Below are 20,276 nucleotides of genomic sequence, written 5' to 3'. Positions count from 1 at the left end.
TGTGCTGGCGGACAGGCGAGGGAGTGGGCGGTTGGACCGGGGCCCAGCGGGTCCCCGCGGCAAGCGGCAGTGGAGGGCGTCACCATTTCCCTGCTCTGACCCCACCTCCACATACAGCGTCATAACCCAGCAACTCTGAGTGGCCGGGCCCAGGTGAACCACCTAAGGCACTGATCCTCACCCAGCTGTGAGAAACAGCAGAGGGTGCCGCCATTTCCCCGCTCTGACCACGCCCCCACATACAGAGTCACAACCCAGCGACCTGGGAGTCCAAGGCCCGCTTCTCACACTTAAAGGGCCCGAACAGACCAAAAATGTCACAAGAAGATCTCAAAGCCCCAGAGCCCATAGATCTAAGCAATGAAGAAATAGCAAAATTCTCAGATGCACAGTTTAAAACACTGGTGATCAGGATCCTCACAGAACTGGTTGATTATACCCACAAATTAGACAAATATATGAAGGCGAAACTAATTGAAATGAATGGAATTGCACAGGACACCAATAGCAATGAAAAGAAAACTGGGACTCAAATCAATGGAGTGGACCAGAAGAAAGCAAATAATGGCCAAATAGAAAAGAGTCAAGGAGCAAGAATTCAAAGAAATGAGGAGAGTCTTAAGAACCTTCAGGACATCTTTAAACGCTCCAACATCCGAATTATAGGGGTACCAGAAGGGGGAAAGGCACAGCCACCAGTGGAAAACTTATTTGAACAAATAATAAAGGAGAATTTCCCCAATCTGGCAAAGGAAATAGACTTCCAGGAAATCCAGGAAGCTCAGAGAGTCCCAAAGAAGTTGGACCCAAGAAGGAACACACCAAGGCACATCATCATTACATTAGCCAAAATTAAAATGAAGGAGAGAATCCTAGAAGCAGCAAGAGCTAAGGGGACAGTCACCTACAAAGGAGTCCCCATCAGACTGTCAGCAGATTTCTCAAAAGAGACCTTACAGGCAAGAAGGGGCTGGAAAGAGGTATTCCAAGTCATGAAATCCAAAGACCTACAACCAAGATTGCTCTATCCAGCAAAACTTTCATTTAGAATGGAAGGACAGATAAGGTGCTTCTCAGATAAGATCAAATTCAAGGAGTTCATCATCACCAAGCCCTTATTATATGAAATGTTAAAGGGACTTATCGAAGAAAAAAAGTTAAAGAAACATGAACAGTGAAAGGACAACAAACTCACAGTTATTAACAACCACACCTAAAACGAAAGCAAACTAAAAGGACAACTAGATCAGGAGTGGAAACATAGAAATGAAGATCTCAAGGAGGGTTAGCAACAGGGGAGTGGGAGGAGGAGAAGGGGGGAGAAGGTACAGAAAATAAGTAGCATAGACAGTAGATAGAAAATAGATGGGGGAGCAAGAATAGCATGGGAAATATACAATCTAAAGAACTTGAGACACATGGTCATAAACTAAAGGGGGGGTAATGGTGGGGATGGGGGGGTAGGGTGGAGGGGAATGAAAGGGGGAATAGAACTGTAACAGCATAATCAATAAAAAATTTTAAAAAAAGAAAGAAAAAAATAATAAAACCTCAATCATTTCTTGGGAAAAAATGAAATTAGGGAGGGAATATTCTATCCTATAAAAACAGAAGAGATAATAGAAATAACCTTTCCTCTGAGAAGGAAACTGGTATTATTAGGAAGACTATCCAAAGTCAGGCCTTTTACTCAAAAGATAAATACGAAGGAATTCCAAAATCTTGTAAAGGCATGCATATCTTACGCTGTGATTTGTGCTTCTCTAATTTGTTTAAGTTGAGCAGCTAAAATAATTATCATCATCTCCACTGTTCAATTCTAAAAAGTTCTACTCCAAGAAACCCTCCTGTGAAAATGCCTGAGGAGTCTCAGTGCCGCCAAACAACCCCACCTGACTAAAACAAGGGACCTTTGTTCTAAAACAAGGGATTGATGTCCACCAGTCCTCCCAATAATTTAAAAGCAGATACAGGCACAGGACAGCTCACCAGCATCTCAAAGACAAAATGTTTAGTGAAAAAGAAAATATGTAATACAGGGACCCAGCTCACAAACAGTCATAACTTTGGCAACCTTTTCTTCTCTGGTGCTAAATCTCCTGCAAAACTGCCTCAGGATGAAAGAGGAGGGATTCCGACCCTCAAAGCAAAGAATTCCCCAGCTTTACCTTTGGCTGAATTACATACACTCAAGGCACAAAACATAATACACAGTGAATGCTCAAAGAAATTATCAGACTTTCAAATGAAGGAAAGCACAGTACAGCAGAGCCCGAAAGGCTCTCTCTAGGTGAACCCAGAGAAGGTGACCACAGAGCAGTTCGCAGAAAATGCACAGGAAGGGATACTTATCTCTTCCCCCACAATGTTTTTCACCCCCACAGTGATATATATAATTTTCTGTCCTCTGCAGAGTAAGTACTTTGTATGTCCAGACTATTTTATAATCACAATTCTGGGATTATTCCATCACCATAATTGACTGTGACTGGTTAAAATTTACTTTCCTTCTTCTAAGCATTCAGATTACAACAGATGAGAAAATAAGGATGGCAGACTAGAAAAACAGACTCTTCAAACCCCGTCAAAAAGATGGTAGAATTGCTGAATTTTAGGGTTTGAAGAAAACTATAGCATAGGATTGAGTGCCAGCCTGTGAACCAAAGGGTTGCAGGTTCAATTCCCAGTCAGGGCGCATGCGTGGGTGGGCTGCAGGCCAGGTCCCCAGTTGGGGGGGTGTGAGAGGCAACCACACATCCTGTTTCCCTCTCTCCCTCCCTTCCCTCTAAATAAATAAAATCTTTTAAACGATTATATAAACTTTTAAAAAATCACATAAGCTAGACTTAACAAAAAGCACTAGTCATTCAGATATTATGGCCTGAAGAACGTTTTTAAATCATCTTTGAGACGACAAAAAGGAGGAGAGCGCTGGACGGGGAGGACGGGGAGTGCACTGCCAACGCTGCTGAGCGCCTGGGAGAGACACGGGTGGTTTAGCCGAGGGCAACACAGCAAAGCAGGTGGTGAAACTACACCATCTTACACTGCAGTAAGGGTAAGTGTTATTTCATGAAACTTTCATTTCAGATATCTGTGTATTCATGGGTCTAACACAAAATGTCTCCAATTATGAGTCACAGCAAAATAGTCTGTGATATGTTGCCCTAGGACAGCAATTTTTACCTGGTGAGCCGCAAGAATTTTTAAAACATGCAATACCTGACTATTTAGTCAGGGACACTGACCTCTTTTCACTTAGATTGTCAAATTTAAAAAAAATAACAATACCTGTCCAGTGTGAATGAATCAGAATCACACCTATTTTTTGTCAGATTGGCAAAAAATATATTTTAGGTGTGCCCCAGAATTTTACTTATTAGTTTACATGTGCCATGAGATAAACAGGGTTGAAAATCACTGCCCTAGGACGTTGAGAATACTTATGTTCCCTCAACTCTTTTTCAAAGTCCTACATTAGGCTCAAGTAAAGCAAGCTACAAAGTTAATTACATACCAAATATAGTCTTATTGATCTGCCAAAAGAATACATCATTTGGTCTTTAAAAAGAAAGAAAAAGGAAAGAACAGTGCAAGCATTCAAGCATCACTGGAATGCCAGGCACAAATTATTTCTACCAACCATGGAGACGTACAGATTACTAAAGAAATATAATGCCCATTTTCTTTAACCACTAAACCATTCTAACCATTCATCTACTACTAATTACAGGGATTCAAGAGCACCAACACACCTTTATAATAATGCTTTCAAAACTGTCAGGAAAATACCTTATTCTCCCAAATGAGAAAAACATGGACTAGTTCTCCTTGAAGAATTCAGAATATATACTTCAGCTCTGAAAGATTCTTTCAGAAAAGTTCCTGCCTTAAGCAATAATCTTTTTTTAATAACAGAGATAAAACAAAACATTATCTACCAATTTGCCCAATCTTTAGGTTCAGTTAACTAGGTCTCTCAACAGCATCCCCTTTGGCATTTTAGGTGGGAAATTCTTTGTTTTAGACTGTAATCCTTGATCCCAGACCACCAAGTGCCAGAGGTGTATCTCCTCTCTCCCTCGAAGTCACCATGCCAACCAAAAATGCCTCCATACTCTTCCAAATCTCCTGTGAAAATATAGTACCTCTCCCACTGAAAATCACTGAACAACTTAGCTGATACCCCCCTTATATCGAACGATTGCCACCTAATGAATTACAGCCTTAGATTCAGGGTAGAGATGACAGGTAGCATTCATTAATTTAACCATTTCCAGGTAGCATTAAGATCATCTGGTCTGGCCCTGGTTGGTGTGGCTTAGTTGATCGGGTCATCCCACAAACCAAAAGGTCACTGGTTCAATGCCCTGGTTGCAGGTTCAGTCCCCAGACGGAGTGTGTTTCTCTCCCTTTCTCCCTTCCCCTCTAAAATTAAAAAAAAAATCATCTGGTCTGAAGCAAAAAGATTATTTACCATCTTTTTCCCAGCACAAGAAAGTCCCTGGGTGTTATTTTCAAAGTGGTATGTAGCATATGTAGACCTTTAAGAAAAAATATAAAGAAGGGAACTTGTCTCTAGAAGAAATCAAATTTACTCAACGTGGAGATCCAGAATAATACTGACAATGTGACTGCTGTTTGTTATCAGACAAAAAAAAATAGTCTTTACAACATAGGACTTCCAAAATGACAAGGAAGGAAGGGAGGGAGGAGGGAGGGAAAGAGGTGAGAAAGAGGATGGGAGGGAGGAATGAGAAAGAAAATAAAGCCCTGGCCAGGTAGCTCAGTTGATTACAGCGTAGTCCTCACACACTGAGGTTATGAGTTTGATGCCAGGTCAGGGCACATACAGGAATCAACCAATGAGCCCCGGCTGGTGTAGCTCAGTGGACTGAGTGCCGACCTATGAACCAAAGCATCACCAGTTCAATACCCAGTTAGCACATGCCTAGGTTAAGGGCCAGATCTCCAGTAGGGGACATGCAAGAGGCAACCATACATTGATGTTTCTCTCCCTCTTTCTCCCTACGTTTCCCTCTCTAAAAACAAACAAATATAAATCTTAACCCCCCCCCCCAAAAGAATCAACCAATGAATGAATAAAAACATGGGACCACAGCCCTGGCTGGTATGACTTGGTGTATTGAGTGCCAGCCTACAAACCAGGGGCAGGAGGGAGTGGAGGAGGGGACTGCCAATTCAATTCCCAGTCAGAGCACATACCTGGGTTATGGGCTGGGTCCCCAGGTGGGGACGCATGAAAGACAGCCACACACTGATATTTCTCTCCCTCTCTTTTTCCCTCCCTTACCCTCTCTCTAAAAACAAATAAATAAATAGAATCTTTTTTAAAAGTTTTTTTAATGGGACTTGTAGCCAAGATGGAGGTGTAGGTAGATATACTGTGCCTCCTCGCACAACCAAAAGGACAACAACAAATTTAAAAACAAAAAACAACCAGAACTGCCATAAAATTGAACTGTACGGAAGTCCGACGACCAAGGGGTTAAAGAACAAACATTCACACAGACAGGTAGGAGGGGCAGAGATGGGCAGCCGGGCAGGGGCTGGAGGATTGGGACGGGCAACGGCTGGTGGAGCAGAGGTACCATATTCGCTTGTGGATAAACTGCAAGGAAAACTAGTGAGCGAGACAGACCGCAGGGTTCCAGTGCAGGGAAATAAAGCCTCAAAACCTCCAAGTGAAAAAAACCTGTGGGTGTTGCGGCAGCAGGAGAAACTCCAAGCCTCCCAGGAGAGCTCGCTGGAGAGACCCATGGGGTCCTAGAGCGTACATAAACCCACCCACCTGGGAATCAGCACCAGAAAGGCCCAATTTGCTTGTGGGTAGCAGGGGAAGTGACTGAAAGCTGGTGGAGAGCTGAGCAAGCAGCAGGATTCCCCCCAGATGCCTCCCCCACATACAGCACCACCACACAGCAAGGTGTGTTGCCCTGCCCTGATGAATACCTAAGACTATGCCCCTTACTACATAAGAGGCAAGCCAAGACAAAAAAAAAAAGGCCCAAGTGAAAGAACAGATCAAAGATCAAAAAAAAAAAAAAGAACTATGCCAAGAAGAGCCAACCTATCAGATACACAATACAAAACACTGGTAATCAGGATGTTCACACAAATGGTTTCATATGGTTGCAAAATGGAGGAAAAAGTGAAGGCTATGCAAAGTGAAATGAAGGAAAATACGCAGGGAACCAACAGTGACAGGAAGGAAACCGGGACTCAAATCAATGATCTGAAGCAGAAGGAAGAAATCAACATTCAGACAGAACAGAATGAAGAAACATGAATTTCTCCTCAAAAAAAATGAGGAGAGGCTTAGGAAACTCCAGGACAACTTTAAACATTCCATCATCTGAATCACAGGGGTGCCAGAAGAAGAGGGAGAACAAGAAATTGAAAACTTATTTGAACAAATAATGAAGGAAAAGTTCCCCAATCTGGCAAAGAAAATACATTTCCAGGAAGTCCAGGAAGCTCAGAGAATCCCAAGGAAGCACACACCAAGGCACATCATACTTACATTACCCAAGATCAAAAATAAGGAGAGAATCTTAAAAGCAGCAACAGAAAAGGAAACATTACCTACCTGCAAATGAGTTCCCATAAGACTATCAGCTGATTTCTCAAAAGAAACCTTGCAGGTAAGAGGGGGCTGGAAAGAAGTATTCAAAGTCATGAAAGAGACCTGGCTGGTACAGCCTGTGAACCAAAGTCATGAAAGACAAAGACTTACATCCAAGATTACTCTATCCAGCAAAGCTATTGTTTAGAATGGAAGGGCACATAAAGTGTCTCCCAGATAAAGTCAAGTTAAAGGAGTTCATCACCACTAAGCCCTTATTATATGAAATGTCAAAGGGACTTATCTAAGAAACAGAAGATCAAAAACTATGAGCAGTAACATGACAACACTCACAACTATCAACAACCAAACCTGAAAACAAACAAAAATGAGCTAAGGAAATAACTAGAACAGGAACAGAATCACAGAAATGGAGATCACATGGAGGATTATAAGTGGGGAGGGGAAGAGAGGGGGGAAAGGTACAGGGAATAAGAAGCATAAATGATAGGTACAAAACAGACAGGGGGAGGTTAAGAATAGTATAGGAAATAGAGAAGCGAAAGAACTTATATGTACAACCCGTGGACTAAGGGGGTGGGGGGCAGGGTAGGGGACAGTACTGATGGGAGGATGATGCAGGGCAGAAGGGAATGAAGGGGAGAAAATGGGACAACTGTAATAGCATAATCAATAAAATATTTTTTTTAAAGAAATATTAATGTTTCCACTTCAGTCTAATAAAGGACAGTGCTGTATGTCTGGGTAACTTTCTGCAAACCTTGCTAAAACCACAAAAGCTTACTATCTTAAGAGCAGAAAGACAATAGATTTGGAAACTTTAAATGAAAAATGAGAATAAACATTTCGACTTAATTTCCTATTTTAAAAGAACATATGGTAATCTCTTTACAAGCATGATGACAACAGTCAATTCTTTCAGCCAGTCAAAACATTCAAATGGGAGGTTTTTGGTATTTTTAAAGAAGACTAACTTGCATTGGTTCAGGGACTTTTGCAGAGTTTCCCAAAAGAGCAGTACTGTATTTTATTAACTCCATTTGCAGCTACAGAGATCAAGCAAAACTGCACCTATAATCAACCACAAGTCCTTTTGCTTGAGCTATGAATTAACCTACCCTGACCTTCTCTGCACCAACTTCAGCAAACCCTAGGCTGAGTCTCAACTTCCCAAAACAGCACAGGTGTCTCTAATTTCACACCTGCTGGTCTCCTCTCTGCCTTTGGCTAAGTCAGTAGCAAGCCCTGAAAATACAAACAAAAACAAAAAACTCTGCTAACTCATGTAGGTGTCTTTCTCCATAAAAGAATGTTCTAGCAGACACAAATAACATACAGGGTCTAGCAGAAGTAACACCTGCATGAGTGTGGTTGGTAGGGTAATAATACGGGTGTAATAATTTATAGTTTTAATTTGAACATTTCATCTAAGATGTCATATGGTGTGCTTGTATATGATGTTACAGAATTACATGCATATAAGCATGTTACAGATTTTATAATAAAAGATCTTATAATAAAAAATGGCATTATTTGTGCCAGACCTGCATATCAATATATAATTCTATTTCTCTAAATGGCTATAATAAAGGTCAAAATAGTTCAAGATAGTGATATTCACTATATTTTCCATCTAGACTTAAAAAATTGTAACATCAATGAAACTTACATATTTCAATAAAAGAACGTATTTTGAAAGTTTTACAGTACCATGCCTAACCCTTAGTAGGCATTTAAGAAATGTTAGTTACTCTGTCCTTCCCATTAATTCTTACACTATTTCCATGAAATATTTCCTGTGTATTATTACCCCAATAAAAAGCAGAACAGAAAGACGATAATTTCCTAACTGACCACTCAGATAAGACCATGAAAATTCAGGCCACCTGAAGGTGATGAAGGAATACTTCTGCAGAAGTTCAACTTTAATCTACCCTCTTAGTCTCTCTTCCTAAGAAGCAGTGTCAATTCCAAGGACCATGTTCCTTCTGCCACAGGAAGTGGCTCAGCTGTTTTTCCTTATAGCGATGTATAATCAGTTCTTGTTCTTTGTGACTGAGAGAAAGCCAATCTCAAGAACCTATGCTGTCTAAGTGCAGATAGAGCAAGAATCCAAAGATTGTCCTCAACCCATAGAACCCCACGTACAAGTTCACAGGATTCCTGGTGGGGAGCTTGGGCAGAGTATTGTCGAATTGTTTGTTTGTTTGTTTGTTTGTTTGTTTGTTTGTTTGTTTTGGGGGGGTGTTCTGTTTTGACTATCGAGTTTACTCTCCAAGTGATCCAAGTTTCCTGCACCAGTGAGCAATGGCGCCACCACATACCTATAAACATAAAAAACTAGAACTACATGAACTAGCACTACCCCTTACTTTCACAGAAATAGGTTTGCAGAACTGTGTGAAACTGCCACCTAAAGCTCTTTTTGTGGACATCTGAACCAAGATAGATATATGAGGCAAAGCCGTATCTGATGTACTTTTACTTGGTCTCTCAATAAAAGTATTTTTATTAAGATAGGAACATATGCATGTTATGTCAAAGTCAATTCTAGTGGTTACAGATGGACAGGTTCTATCATCAGTAATGAAATTTATAGTTGTCAGTGATGACCTGATTACTGTCGAGACAAGCCCTTTGTTGCATTTAGTCTACCATTTACAGAAGTTGCTAAATTTTGGAGTGACCGGAAAATTTATCTACCCTGTCACTTCCCATTACCCTAAGCCAGTTTATAAACACAGTGGCTCCAATACAAGAACTCTGCCCTCTAAAGACTGAATCACAGTATGTAAGTGCATGTGTGTGAATTCACAGTTCTATGACCACCACCATTTAATACTGGTTGTGCTATTTCTTTGGCATTTAATACATTCTAACAATATACTATGTGTAGTCCACAATATTAGATAAACCACTGGGCCATGATAAGTGTTTCCCTAAACAATAATCAAATCTGACCTATTCTAAGGTCAGCAGAACTGCAAACACTAACCAGTATCTTAGACAGGAAATAAACCTGGGACCTACCTTGTTTACAATTCCCACAGACAGATGAAATTCAATTCCATGCCAACCATACCCTTCGATCACTAAAACACAAACAGAAAAATAAATGTTCATGCAATATAAGCAGTTCTTCCAGTTTCAAAAGGTAGTTGGTTTCAAAGGTAAGAAGCTGTTTCTTATCTTCTTTCTATCCTTTCTATGCCCACAACTGTGGATGAGCTCTGTCACTGGCAAAAAGACCCAAAGAGATAGACTTAAACAATAGATAACACCAGCCTATAAACCAAACAGTCGCTGGTTCAATTCCCAGTCAGGACACATGCCTGGGTTGCAGGCCAGGTCCCCAGTAGGGGGCACAGGAGAGGCAACCACCCATTGATGTTTCTCTCCCTTTCTCCCTCCCTTCCCCTCTCTCCAAAAATAAAATCTTTAAAAAAAAATAAATTAAAAAAAATAGGTAACACTAATTGAGTACTTACTATGTATGCCAGGCACTGTTTCTAGGTGCTTATATGTATTAATTAATTTAATCCTTACAACCACCCTTTAAGATTCTCTTAACTCATTTTACATCCAAATAACAACTGAGCTATACCTCTCAAAAGTGCTCGTAGTGATTAAAAAATGCCTTTTAAACAAATGTAGGCAATCTCAACCAATGTGGCTGGCATGTCTCAATGGCTAATACCTGTATCCCATATTCATCCACTCTTGTGCATTTCTTGGGTCCCCACAAGGTGCTGAGCACTATACAGGTGCTAAAGAGGATTCAATCACTATGCTTTAGAAGTTGAGAAACCAACTGTGGAATTAGACTAAAGTACAAGAAATGGTTGAAGAAATGAAGTGCCCTGTGATGAGGTACATTCTCTTTATGCAATCATTCAGTATAAAAAAAAATCAATAACCTTTGAGAAAAGGGAAGGAAGGCTGCACATAAAAAGTACCCTAAACCTAGACCTTTAATATAGGTTATATTGGCAAAATAAGGAAAAAGGCTCTTCAGGGAGTAAAACAAGGCACCAGGGACATAGTGTACCTGGGATCCTTCATAATCTGATTCCACCCAATACAACTAGCCTTTGCTATGGCCACTGATCTCCCTCTCCTTCCCCATTAAGCCAAACCAAACTTCTTACTTCTAGGACATATAATCTTCGATAGTTCCACTGTTTTTCCTACTGCCTGGAACATTCTTCCCCCGTTTCCCTGGTAGGTAACATTAATTCTAGTATATGGTAGATACTCAATAAAACATAACCATTGTTGTAAATAACTTTTATTATCATTTAAGATACAACTGAAACATTTTTCTAAAGCCTCTTCCAATCCCCAGTTAATCTCCTCAGTGCCTCCACCACACTTGCATGGCATTTTTCCATTTCTCCATTAGAGTGGCAAAACTTCTTATTGTCCTGATGTTTCCCTTTTTCCTTTCCCTTACTTGTCTGAACAGGAAACATTTTTTATACAACTTGATATCGCCTGAGACCTAGAGCACAGTGTCTGACACATAACAGGTGCCCATTGTGTACTTGCTAACTGAAGGCCCAACTGACTCAAATTTACAAAATGAATTAAGATTCTTCTAAAAAGTAAGCTCCTTTAGTATACTTAAACAACTGTTTGTCAAAATCTAATGCACTTTTACATTTTAACTAATATGTCTACCACATAATTACACCAACAAATCATGAACAAAAAAGTCAAAGTGGATTCACTAAAAACTACCAGCTGACTAGTTTTTGCTTGACAACAAAACATGGCCCTCCTCCATGCTGAGACAGAACAAATCAACTGAATTGATCACTAAGGTATTGTGCTAGTGATCTGCCTCACTGAAATGGCATCACAGTTCTGTATGCAATATATATGTTTAAACTGTTATTTATATTGGCTGTACTTGTGGATAGTTGAGGTTACAAATTTAGAAGTCCAATCACAAATCCAAGGTTTATTTATAGAAACTCTCCATATGGTAGGAGTTTAAAAAGTAAAACAACAGCCTTCTTCTCTGCCGAAAGAAGAAGGCAGCAGAGCGCCAAGGCAGCAACCCTCTCCTGACTCTGTTCTTGGCACTGCTTAAAGCAGAGGAAGAAATGTGCAGGGCAAGCAAGGGCCCCCACTGAAAATCAGTCACCCAGGGCAAGGGACAGTTTCAATGTCTGTGCTATCCAAAGCTTAAGTATTAGTTTTATACATGCCCATGTTCATTTAAAGCACAAATTGTGGCTTGGAACTTAAAAAATGTTCTAATGTGCTGGTTTGTCCACATATTAATCCAATCAACCAGGTTTAAACATGCAAGCTTAAAATATTCTCTAGATCGTTACACAAAGGCATGAGCTCAATCCTTTATTCTCAGGAAAAGGAATTTAGGGAGAATGACTAAAACAATAGCATTTCAATAGAAGCCTTAACAGAAAAAGTCAATTCCTAAATAGTGATGAGTTACCTTGTTAAAATATCTAAATGGAAACAAGATACAAGAAACAATGACAGTTTCTCACAATTGTTAATCTCAAAATGAGATCATAGGTTTTTAGCTCAAAATTGTCAAAGAATGTATTCTGAAACTGATTTCAAAAAAATTTCAAAAAATTTCTACATGAGGACTTCCGCCAAGATGGAGGTGTAGGTGGAAGCACTGAGCCTTCTCACACAACCAAGTTTAAAAACAACAAAGGTTTTTTTTAATATTTTATTTATTTATTTTTTGAGAGAGGGGAAGGGAAGTAGAGAGGGAGAGAAATATCAGTGTATGGTTGCCTCTCGTGTGTCCCCTGATGGGAACTGGCCCGCAACCCAGGTATGTGCCCCGACTGGGAATCGAACCTCCATGCTCTGGTTCACAGGCCCGTGCTCAATCCACTGAGCTACACCAGCCAGGGCTAAAAACAACAAAGTTTTAGCAACAAAAACACAGCCTAACCACAGAAAATTGAACTACACGAAGTCTGACAACAACAAAACCTTCAGCCAAATCAGTAAGAGGGGCAGAGCCAGCAGCAGAGCAGGGTCAGGCAGGAAAGATCCACCAGACTGACCCAGGCCCGCAACCCAGGTGCGCCAGCAGCCGTGGGCGGATCCCAGGTGTGGAGAAGTAGGCGGACCCACTGAGGGCTTATCACGGTCACATATTCCCACGCAGATAAACCGGTAAAGAAGTGATCAGTGAGACAAATCGCGCAGGCCCCAGCGGCAGGAAGCAGCAGAGGGAACCTCCGCCAGTGTCCCTCTCTGACCCCGCCCCCACATAGAGCATCACAAACCAGCGACCTGGGTGGCCACTCTCTGACCACACCCCCACATACAGCGTCACAAACCAGCCACTGAGTTGCCCCACCCTGGTGAACAACTAAGGCTCCGCTCCTCATACCTAACAGGCATGAACAGATCAAAACATGGCTCAAGAACAATTCAGAGCCCCATAGCCAATAAATCTAAGCAAGGAAGAAATAGCCAAACTTTCGGATGCACAGTTCAAAACACCGGTGATCAGGATGCTCACAGAACTGGTTGATTTTAGTCATAAATTAGAGGAACATATGAAGGCTAAACTAATTGAAATGAAGGGAAATACACAGAAAACCAATAGTAATGGAAAGGAAACTGGGACTCAAATCAAAGGACTGGACCAGAAGGAGGAAAAAAATGACCTAACAGGAAAATATGAAGAAAAAAAAATTCAAAAAAATGAGGAGAGGCTTAGGAACCTCCAGCACATCTTTAAAGGTTCCAACATCTGAATTATAGGGGTACCAAAAGGGGAAGAGGAACAGCCATGAGTGGAAAACTTACTTGAACAAATAATAAAGGAGAACTTCTCCAATCTGGCAAAGGAAATAGACTTCCAGGAAATCCAGAAGCTCAGAGAGTCCCAAAGAAGTTGGACCCAAGAAGGAACACACCAAGGCACATCATCATTACATTAGCCAAGATTAAAATGAAGGAGAGAATCCTAGAAGCAGCAAGAGAGAAGGGGACAGTCACCTACAAAGGAGTTCCCATCAGGCTGTCAGCTGATTTCTCAAAAGAGATCTTACAGGCAAGAAGGGGCTGGAAAGAAGTATTCCAAGTCATGAAATCCAAACACCTACATCCAAGATTGCTCTATCCAGCAAAGCTTTCATTTAGAATGGAAGGACAGATAAAGTGCTTCTCAGATAAGATCAAATTCAAGGAGTTCATCATCACCAAGCCCTTATTATATGAAATGTTAAAGGGACTTACCTAAGAAAAAGAAGATAAAACAGATGAACAGTAAAAGGACAGCAAACTCACAGTTAGTAAGAACCACACCTAAAACAAAAGCAAACTAAGAGGACAGCTAGATCAGGAGCAGAACCATAGAAATGAAGATCACATGGAGGGTTAGCAACAGGGGAGTGGGAGAAGGGGAAGGGGGGAGAAGGTACAGAAAATAAGTAGCATAGATGGTAAGTAGAAAACAGATGGGGGGAGGGCAAGAATAGTAGAGGAAATATAGAATCTAAAGAACTTGAGACACATGGTCATAAACTAAAGGGGGGCAATGGTGAGGGAGGGGGTGTGCAGGGTAGAGGGGAATGAAGAGGGGAAATAGAACTGTAATGGCATAATTAATAAAAAATATTTTTAAAAAACTTAGAATCAAAATTGAAAAAAAATAATAAAACCACAATGAAATATCACATCACACTTGTGAGAATGGCCATCATAAACAAATCAACAAACAACAAGTGCTGGCGAGGTTGTGGAGAAAATGGAACCCTAGTGCACTGTTGGTGGGATTGCAGACTGGTGCAGCCACTGTGGAAAACAGTATGGAATTTCCTCAAAAACTAAAAATGGAACTGCCTTTTAACCCAGCAATTGCACTCCTGGGATTATACCCTAAGAATTCTGAAACATGAGTTCAAAATAACCTATGCACTTCACTGTACACAACAGCACAATTTACAATAGCCAAGTGTGGAAGCAACCTAAGGGCCCATCAGTATATGAGTGGATCAAAAAACTGTGGTACGTTTACATGATGGAATACTTCACAGCAGAAAGAAAGAACTCCTACCCTTCACGACAGCATGGATGGCACTGGAGAGTATTATGCTAAGTGACATAAGCCAGGCAGTGAAAGACAAATACCATATGATCTCACCTATAAGTGGAACCTACTCAACAAAATAAACAAGTGAGCAAAATATGCCAAAGACATTGAAATAAAGAACAAATTGACAATGACCAGAGGGGAAGGGTAGGGCAATGGGGGGAAAAGAGAAGGGTCATCAAGTAATGTGTAAAAAGTACACATGGACAAAGACAAAGGGGGGTAGGATCAAGGGTGGGAGGGAGCGGGAGGGAAATAGAGACAACTGTACTTGAAAAGCAATAATAAATAAGTCATGCCAGAAAAAAAAATTTCTACATGAGACCATCTTATAAAAAGGTGGTTCTAGTCATCCACTGACTAAACCCATTTTGAATCCAGGTCTAGAACTTACTTTACATTGAAATGAATATATTTTTATATACACTATTATAACACAAAATTCTTTTAATCTTTTATTTTACTGGCTTTTTGAGAAACACCAATAACACTTGGAATGACTAAATTTTTATAAATGAACCTCAGAAGCTCACACATACAATCACTTCATTTTCGGCTGGAAACCAGAACAGAAAGAGTTCAGTGACTTGATAACAGAAATGCAGGGGTCAAAATCTGATAACTAGTCAGTCCACTGTCCTTACTTTATAACACACTTCTAAACACACTGCTTTTTATTGAGACAGAAAATGTTTTGGAAATTACAAAACAGAAGAAAAGTTTAGTCATGGCCAGGTAGCTCAGTTGATTAAAGCATCATCCCAATAGTTGTGGGTTCAACCCTGGTCAGGACACATACAAGAGTCAACCAAGGAATACACAAATAAGTGGAACAACAAATCGATGGGTATTTCCCCCCTTCTCTCCCCCCCAACTCTCGCTCTCCAAAATCAATTAGAACTTTTTTTTAAAGTGTGCAGTTTTCTTAAACAAAATATGAATATTTAAAATGAATATTTTATTATTGTTTCTCCCCACAGTAAATTATTTTAGTTTTTCAAAATAGGTAATATAAAACCATGATTTTTTAAAAATCAATCCATTCAAAAGGAACATAGTGAAAAGCAGGTCTCTTTCCCATCCCAGTCCCCAGCACTCTGTTATAGAAACAATTTCAAGTTTCTTGTCATTTGTTTTCTTAAAGGCTGAATCACTCTCCTATGCTTACAAATGCAGCTGCAGGCGAAGGAGCTGAATGATTTAACTGGTTTGGTTATTGCACCATCAGAGAGAGCATATCTCCACCATCATTAATATGTGAGCATCTACAGCATTGAAAATGTGTGCTCCCTGTACATACTCAGTCACATGCAAACACAGATACACCCAAAGGAGAAAGTTCATTTGTGTGGAGGGGTGTGGAGGGGTTTAAAATACACATTACATAAAATGTACCATTTTAACCACGTGTAAGTTTACTACTCAGTGGCATTAAGTGCATGCACAATGTTGTGGAACCATCACCACTATCCACTTCCAACACTTTTTCATCATCCCAGAGAGAAACTCTGAACCCATTAGACAGTAACTCCCCAGTTCCCAACCCCCCAGCCCCTGGTAACAACTATTCTACTTTTGCCTTTTTTAATTTGCCTATTTTAAGTATACCTCATATAAGTGGAATATTACAATGTTTGTCCTTTTGTGTCTAACTTCTTTCACTTACCATAATGTCTTCACAGTTCTACATGTCATGGTACATCAAAATTCTTTTCCCTTTTCAGGATAATATTTTACAGTACATATATACCACATTTTGCTTATTTATTCATCAGCGGAGGGATATTTGGGTTGTTTCCATCTTTTGACTACTGTGAATAAGGCTACTGTGACACCATACAAGTATCTGTTTAAGTCCCTTCTTCCAGCCCTGGCTGGTGTGGCTCAGTGAACTGACTGCCAACCTGCGAACCATGGGGTTGCTGGTTCAACTCTCTGTCAGGGCATATGCCTCAGTCTCAGGTCCCCAGCAGGGGAGTGTGAGAGAGGCAACCACACATTGATGTTTCTCTTCCTCCCTTTCCCCCTGCTTTCCCTTTTCTAATAAATAAATAAAATATTTAAATGAATAAAAAATTCCTTCTTTCAATTCTTTTGGGTATATACTGAGAAGTGGAATTGCTGGATCCTATGGCAATTCTATGTTTAACTTTTTGAGGAACCACAGAACTGTTTTGCACATATATACATATACACATAGCTCGTGGACACACAGAACAATGTGGTGAAGTGGGGGGGGCTGAGTGGGAGGGGGAAGTGGGGGACATCTATAATGGTGTCAACAATTTTAAAAAACCTGTTCTCTACAGTGACTGCACCATTTTACACCCGTGATACACAAGGGTTCCAGTTTCTCTTCCTTGCAGTTTTTATTAATAGCCATCCCAATGGATGTGAAGTGGTATCTCACTGTGCTTTTCGTTTGCATTCAAAGGGAAGGGTTCTTATGTCTATGGCAGCAATTTTCAACCAGTATGCCACATGAATTTTTAAAACATGCAATACTGGACTACAAATGCTGCAAGAATTTTTAAAACATGCAGTAGTTTAAAATAGTCCAGTACTGCATGTTTTAAAAATTCTTGTGGCACACCAGCTGAAAATTGTTGGTTGACAGCATCAAAGCATTTTGTGTTTGAAGGTGTTCCTGTGGCACTGGTTCATCTCCACCCAACAAAGAAGTGTCTTACCTTCTAGCTCTTCATCATGGTTCTCAAGAGTCTACCATTCATCCAGTGTACCAGTCATTTCAAATCTTTTCCACTACAACTACCACTGTACTCTACTCTGCCTTCTCTGCATTTCTAACATAACCTTTTACCTCTGCTTTTTGGCTTTCTTCTCAAAAGGTTGGTCTATTTATAAGCAGACATTGCCAGTTTAATCAACACACTCCAACTTCTGGAAGAACCAACTACTTATAGCACTTGGAGCAGTTTTAAGTCTTCTCAGGAATTGTCAACAATGTTCAGGAGTTCTTTCTTGACTACTAAGGCAGCAATTTTCAACCTTTTTCATTTCATGGCACACATAAACTAGTTACTAAAATTCTGCAGCATGTTCTAGTTGGTGTGGCTCAGTGGGCTGAGTGCCAGCCTTTTCGATTCCCTGTGGGGGCACATGCCTGGGTTGCAGACCAGGTCCCCGGGTTGATGTTTCCATCCCTTTCCTTATCCCTCCCTTCCCCTCTCGCTAAAAAATAAATTAAAAATCTTTTTAAAAAATAAATTCTGCAGTACACCAAAAAATATACTTTTTGCTGAGCTAACAAGAAAAATAAGGTACAATTTTTATTCATTCACTTTTTTATTCATCCAGTGAATGAATAAAAATTGGATGGCTGTTATTGGCTACTATCATTTTTTTATTTGACACTCTAAGGGGAAACAGGTCAGTGCCCCTAACTAAAGTCAGGTATTGCATGTTTTACAAACTCATGCGGCATACTGGATGAGAAATGCTGATCTAAGGCACTTATCTTCCTTGGTTTTGGGTTCAGCATTCTTTTGATGCTTAAAAATGACAGAAACTTGGTCTCTGGATAACCTAAGTTTTACTATAGGCATTTTCATGTCTAAGTCTACCTGCATTTAAGCAGACCTTGCAGATCAATAAAAATGAATACGTTAAACTTCTCACTTCTTACTTCTCAAGAACACAACAAAGATTGTAAAATTAAAAGTACATTTTTAGTAATATACAATAAATTGTTATTCAACTGTCAACAATGCCTGGAACATAACAGGCACTTGATAAATATTTTTTGAACAAACAGTTTAAGAAGATAAAACAGCAGCAGGGAAACGGTGTTTGTTTTGGAGTCAGGTCTGGATTTTTACCTCGGCTCCTACCATTATTAGTCATATGATCTTGAGCTAAGTTACTTAGCTTCTCTGAGCCTCAGTTACCTCACCTAAAAAACAGATGAATAATACCACCCATCTTGAAGAATGACCATGCAAAGATGTTACTGGTGGGTATATTCATATATACAATTGCTTTGTTGGTATTGACTGCTACCCAAAAAATATGAATTCAAACAAAAGAAACAGTTCAATAGTTTACAATTCATTTATTCAACAATTATTTAGTGAAGGCCTAGTATTTGCTTGTGTAGTTGCATAAGATACACCAGTGATCAATATAGACATAGATCGCTGCTCTCATGGAGCTTAATTTCAATGCAAGAGAGGGAAATAATTAAAACAACAAATACAAATATCTTAAGATATAATGTTTTGAAAAAAAGAAAAGGTAGATCACAATAAAGGGAATCAGATGTGTCGGGGACAGAGGAGTTAATTTTAAATAAGATGATCAAACTTCACTGAGAAAGTGACACTGGAGTGAGGATCTGACAATCATGAGAGAGTTGGCCATGCAGCTATCTAGGGGAAGAGCATGACATACAAAGGCAACAGTCAAGACAGAAGCAGGAGTATCATGTTAAAGGAACAGCAAGAAAGCTAGTGCAGCTCCAGCACAGTGAGCAAGAGGAATACAGTAGATGAGGTCAGAGAGGTTAACTGAAGACCAGATAAAAAAGGCCTCACGGGCTTTTTTTCAGAGTGCAATGGCAAGTCACTGTTTTTGAAGAAGAGTGACATGATCTGACTTAGGCATAAAAAGAATGATTCAGACTGCTGTGTTGAGAATAAAGGAAAGGTTGGAAGCTGGGAGATTAGTCAGCAGGTACAACAATAATCCAGACAAAAGAAGACAGTGGTTTAGACCACAGTGGTAGCAGTAGAAATTGTGAGAAGTGGTTGATTTTGGATATATCTTAAAGGAAGGTTCAGTAAGTTTTCCTGGCTGACAGGATATGGGGTATGAAAAAAAGATTAAGAGTCCAAGTTTTGACCAGATCAACTAAAAAGACTACAGTTGTCATCAAATAAGACAGGAAAGCTCCTGATTTGGGGGTGGGGGGAGTTTAGAAGAGGATATTAATAGCTTACTTTTTAGTTTTGTATGTTTGAGACAGTTGGCTTTCCAACAAGTAAATAGGGTCAGGTTGATGAAATAACGATTTTTAACATTCCCATTTTACTATCTTGTAATAGATGATAAACCATGAGGGTTTTTTTTTTAATCCTCACCTGAGGACATATTTATTGATTTTAGAGAGAAGGGGAGAGGAGGAGAGAGGGAGAGAAACATCAATGTAAGAGAGAAACAACCAGTTGCCTCTTGCTTGCTCCCAGACTGGGACCACGTCCGCAACACAGACATGTGCCCTGACTGGGAATCGAATACTTTGGTTTATGGAGCAATGCTCCAACCAGCTGAGCCACTCTGGCCAGGGTGATAAACCATGGATTTTATCTAACCTAGGATCTGCAGTTTTATAACAAATTAATTTCAGTAGTTAGAATACGCACACAAAAAGACACTCATTCAATCTGTTGATACTGATTAAATCCCAATGACTGACAATATCTTATAAAGCTTGAGGACCAAGACTGAAATCCATTCCAACACACAGTCACAGGTATGGAGTCAAATCTCAGTCAATGAGGAAGAATACTAGAATGACCCCCTGGCATTTTGTGCCCATTCTGATTTTCATCC

General features: G+C 40.0%; 1 protein-coding gene across 1 annotated transcript in view; it reads right to left on the bottom strand.

Moving 5' to 3' along the window:
* The window catches only part of MRTFA (myocardin related transcription factor A), a 145,079-nt gene extending 135,349 nt beyond the window's left edge, over positions 1-9,730 (bottom strand). The window contains exon 1 of the mRNA XM_037160648.2: positions 9,638-9,730. Within this exon, the coding sequence (XP_037016543.2) occupies positions 9,638-9,730 (93 nt within the window). The remainder of the gene's footprint in view (positions 1-9,637) is intronic.
* Positions 9,731-20,276: the final 10,546 nt, after the last annotated feature.

The sequence above is a fragment of the Artibeus jamaicensis genome, unplaced genomic scaffold (assembly GCF_021234435.1).
Source record: "Artibeus jamaicensis isolate MK-2021 breed Jamaican fruit bat unplaced genomic scaffold, CSHL_Jam_final contig_233, whole genome shotgun sequence".
Taxonomy (NCBI): Eukaryota; Metazoa; Chordata; class Mammalia; order Chiroptera; family Phyllostomidae; genus Artibeus; species Artibeus jamaicensis.
The sequence above is the reverse complement of the archived record's forward strand: the minus strand, read 5'-3'. Positions and strand labels throughout refer to the sequence as shown.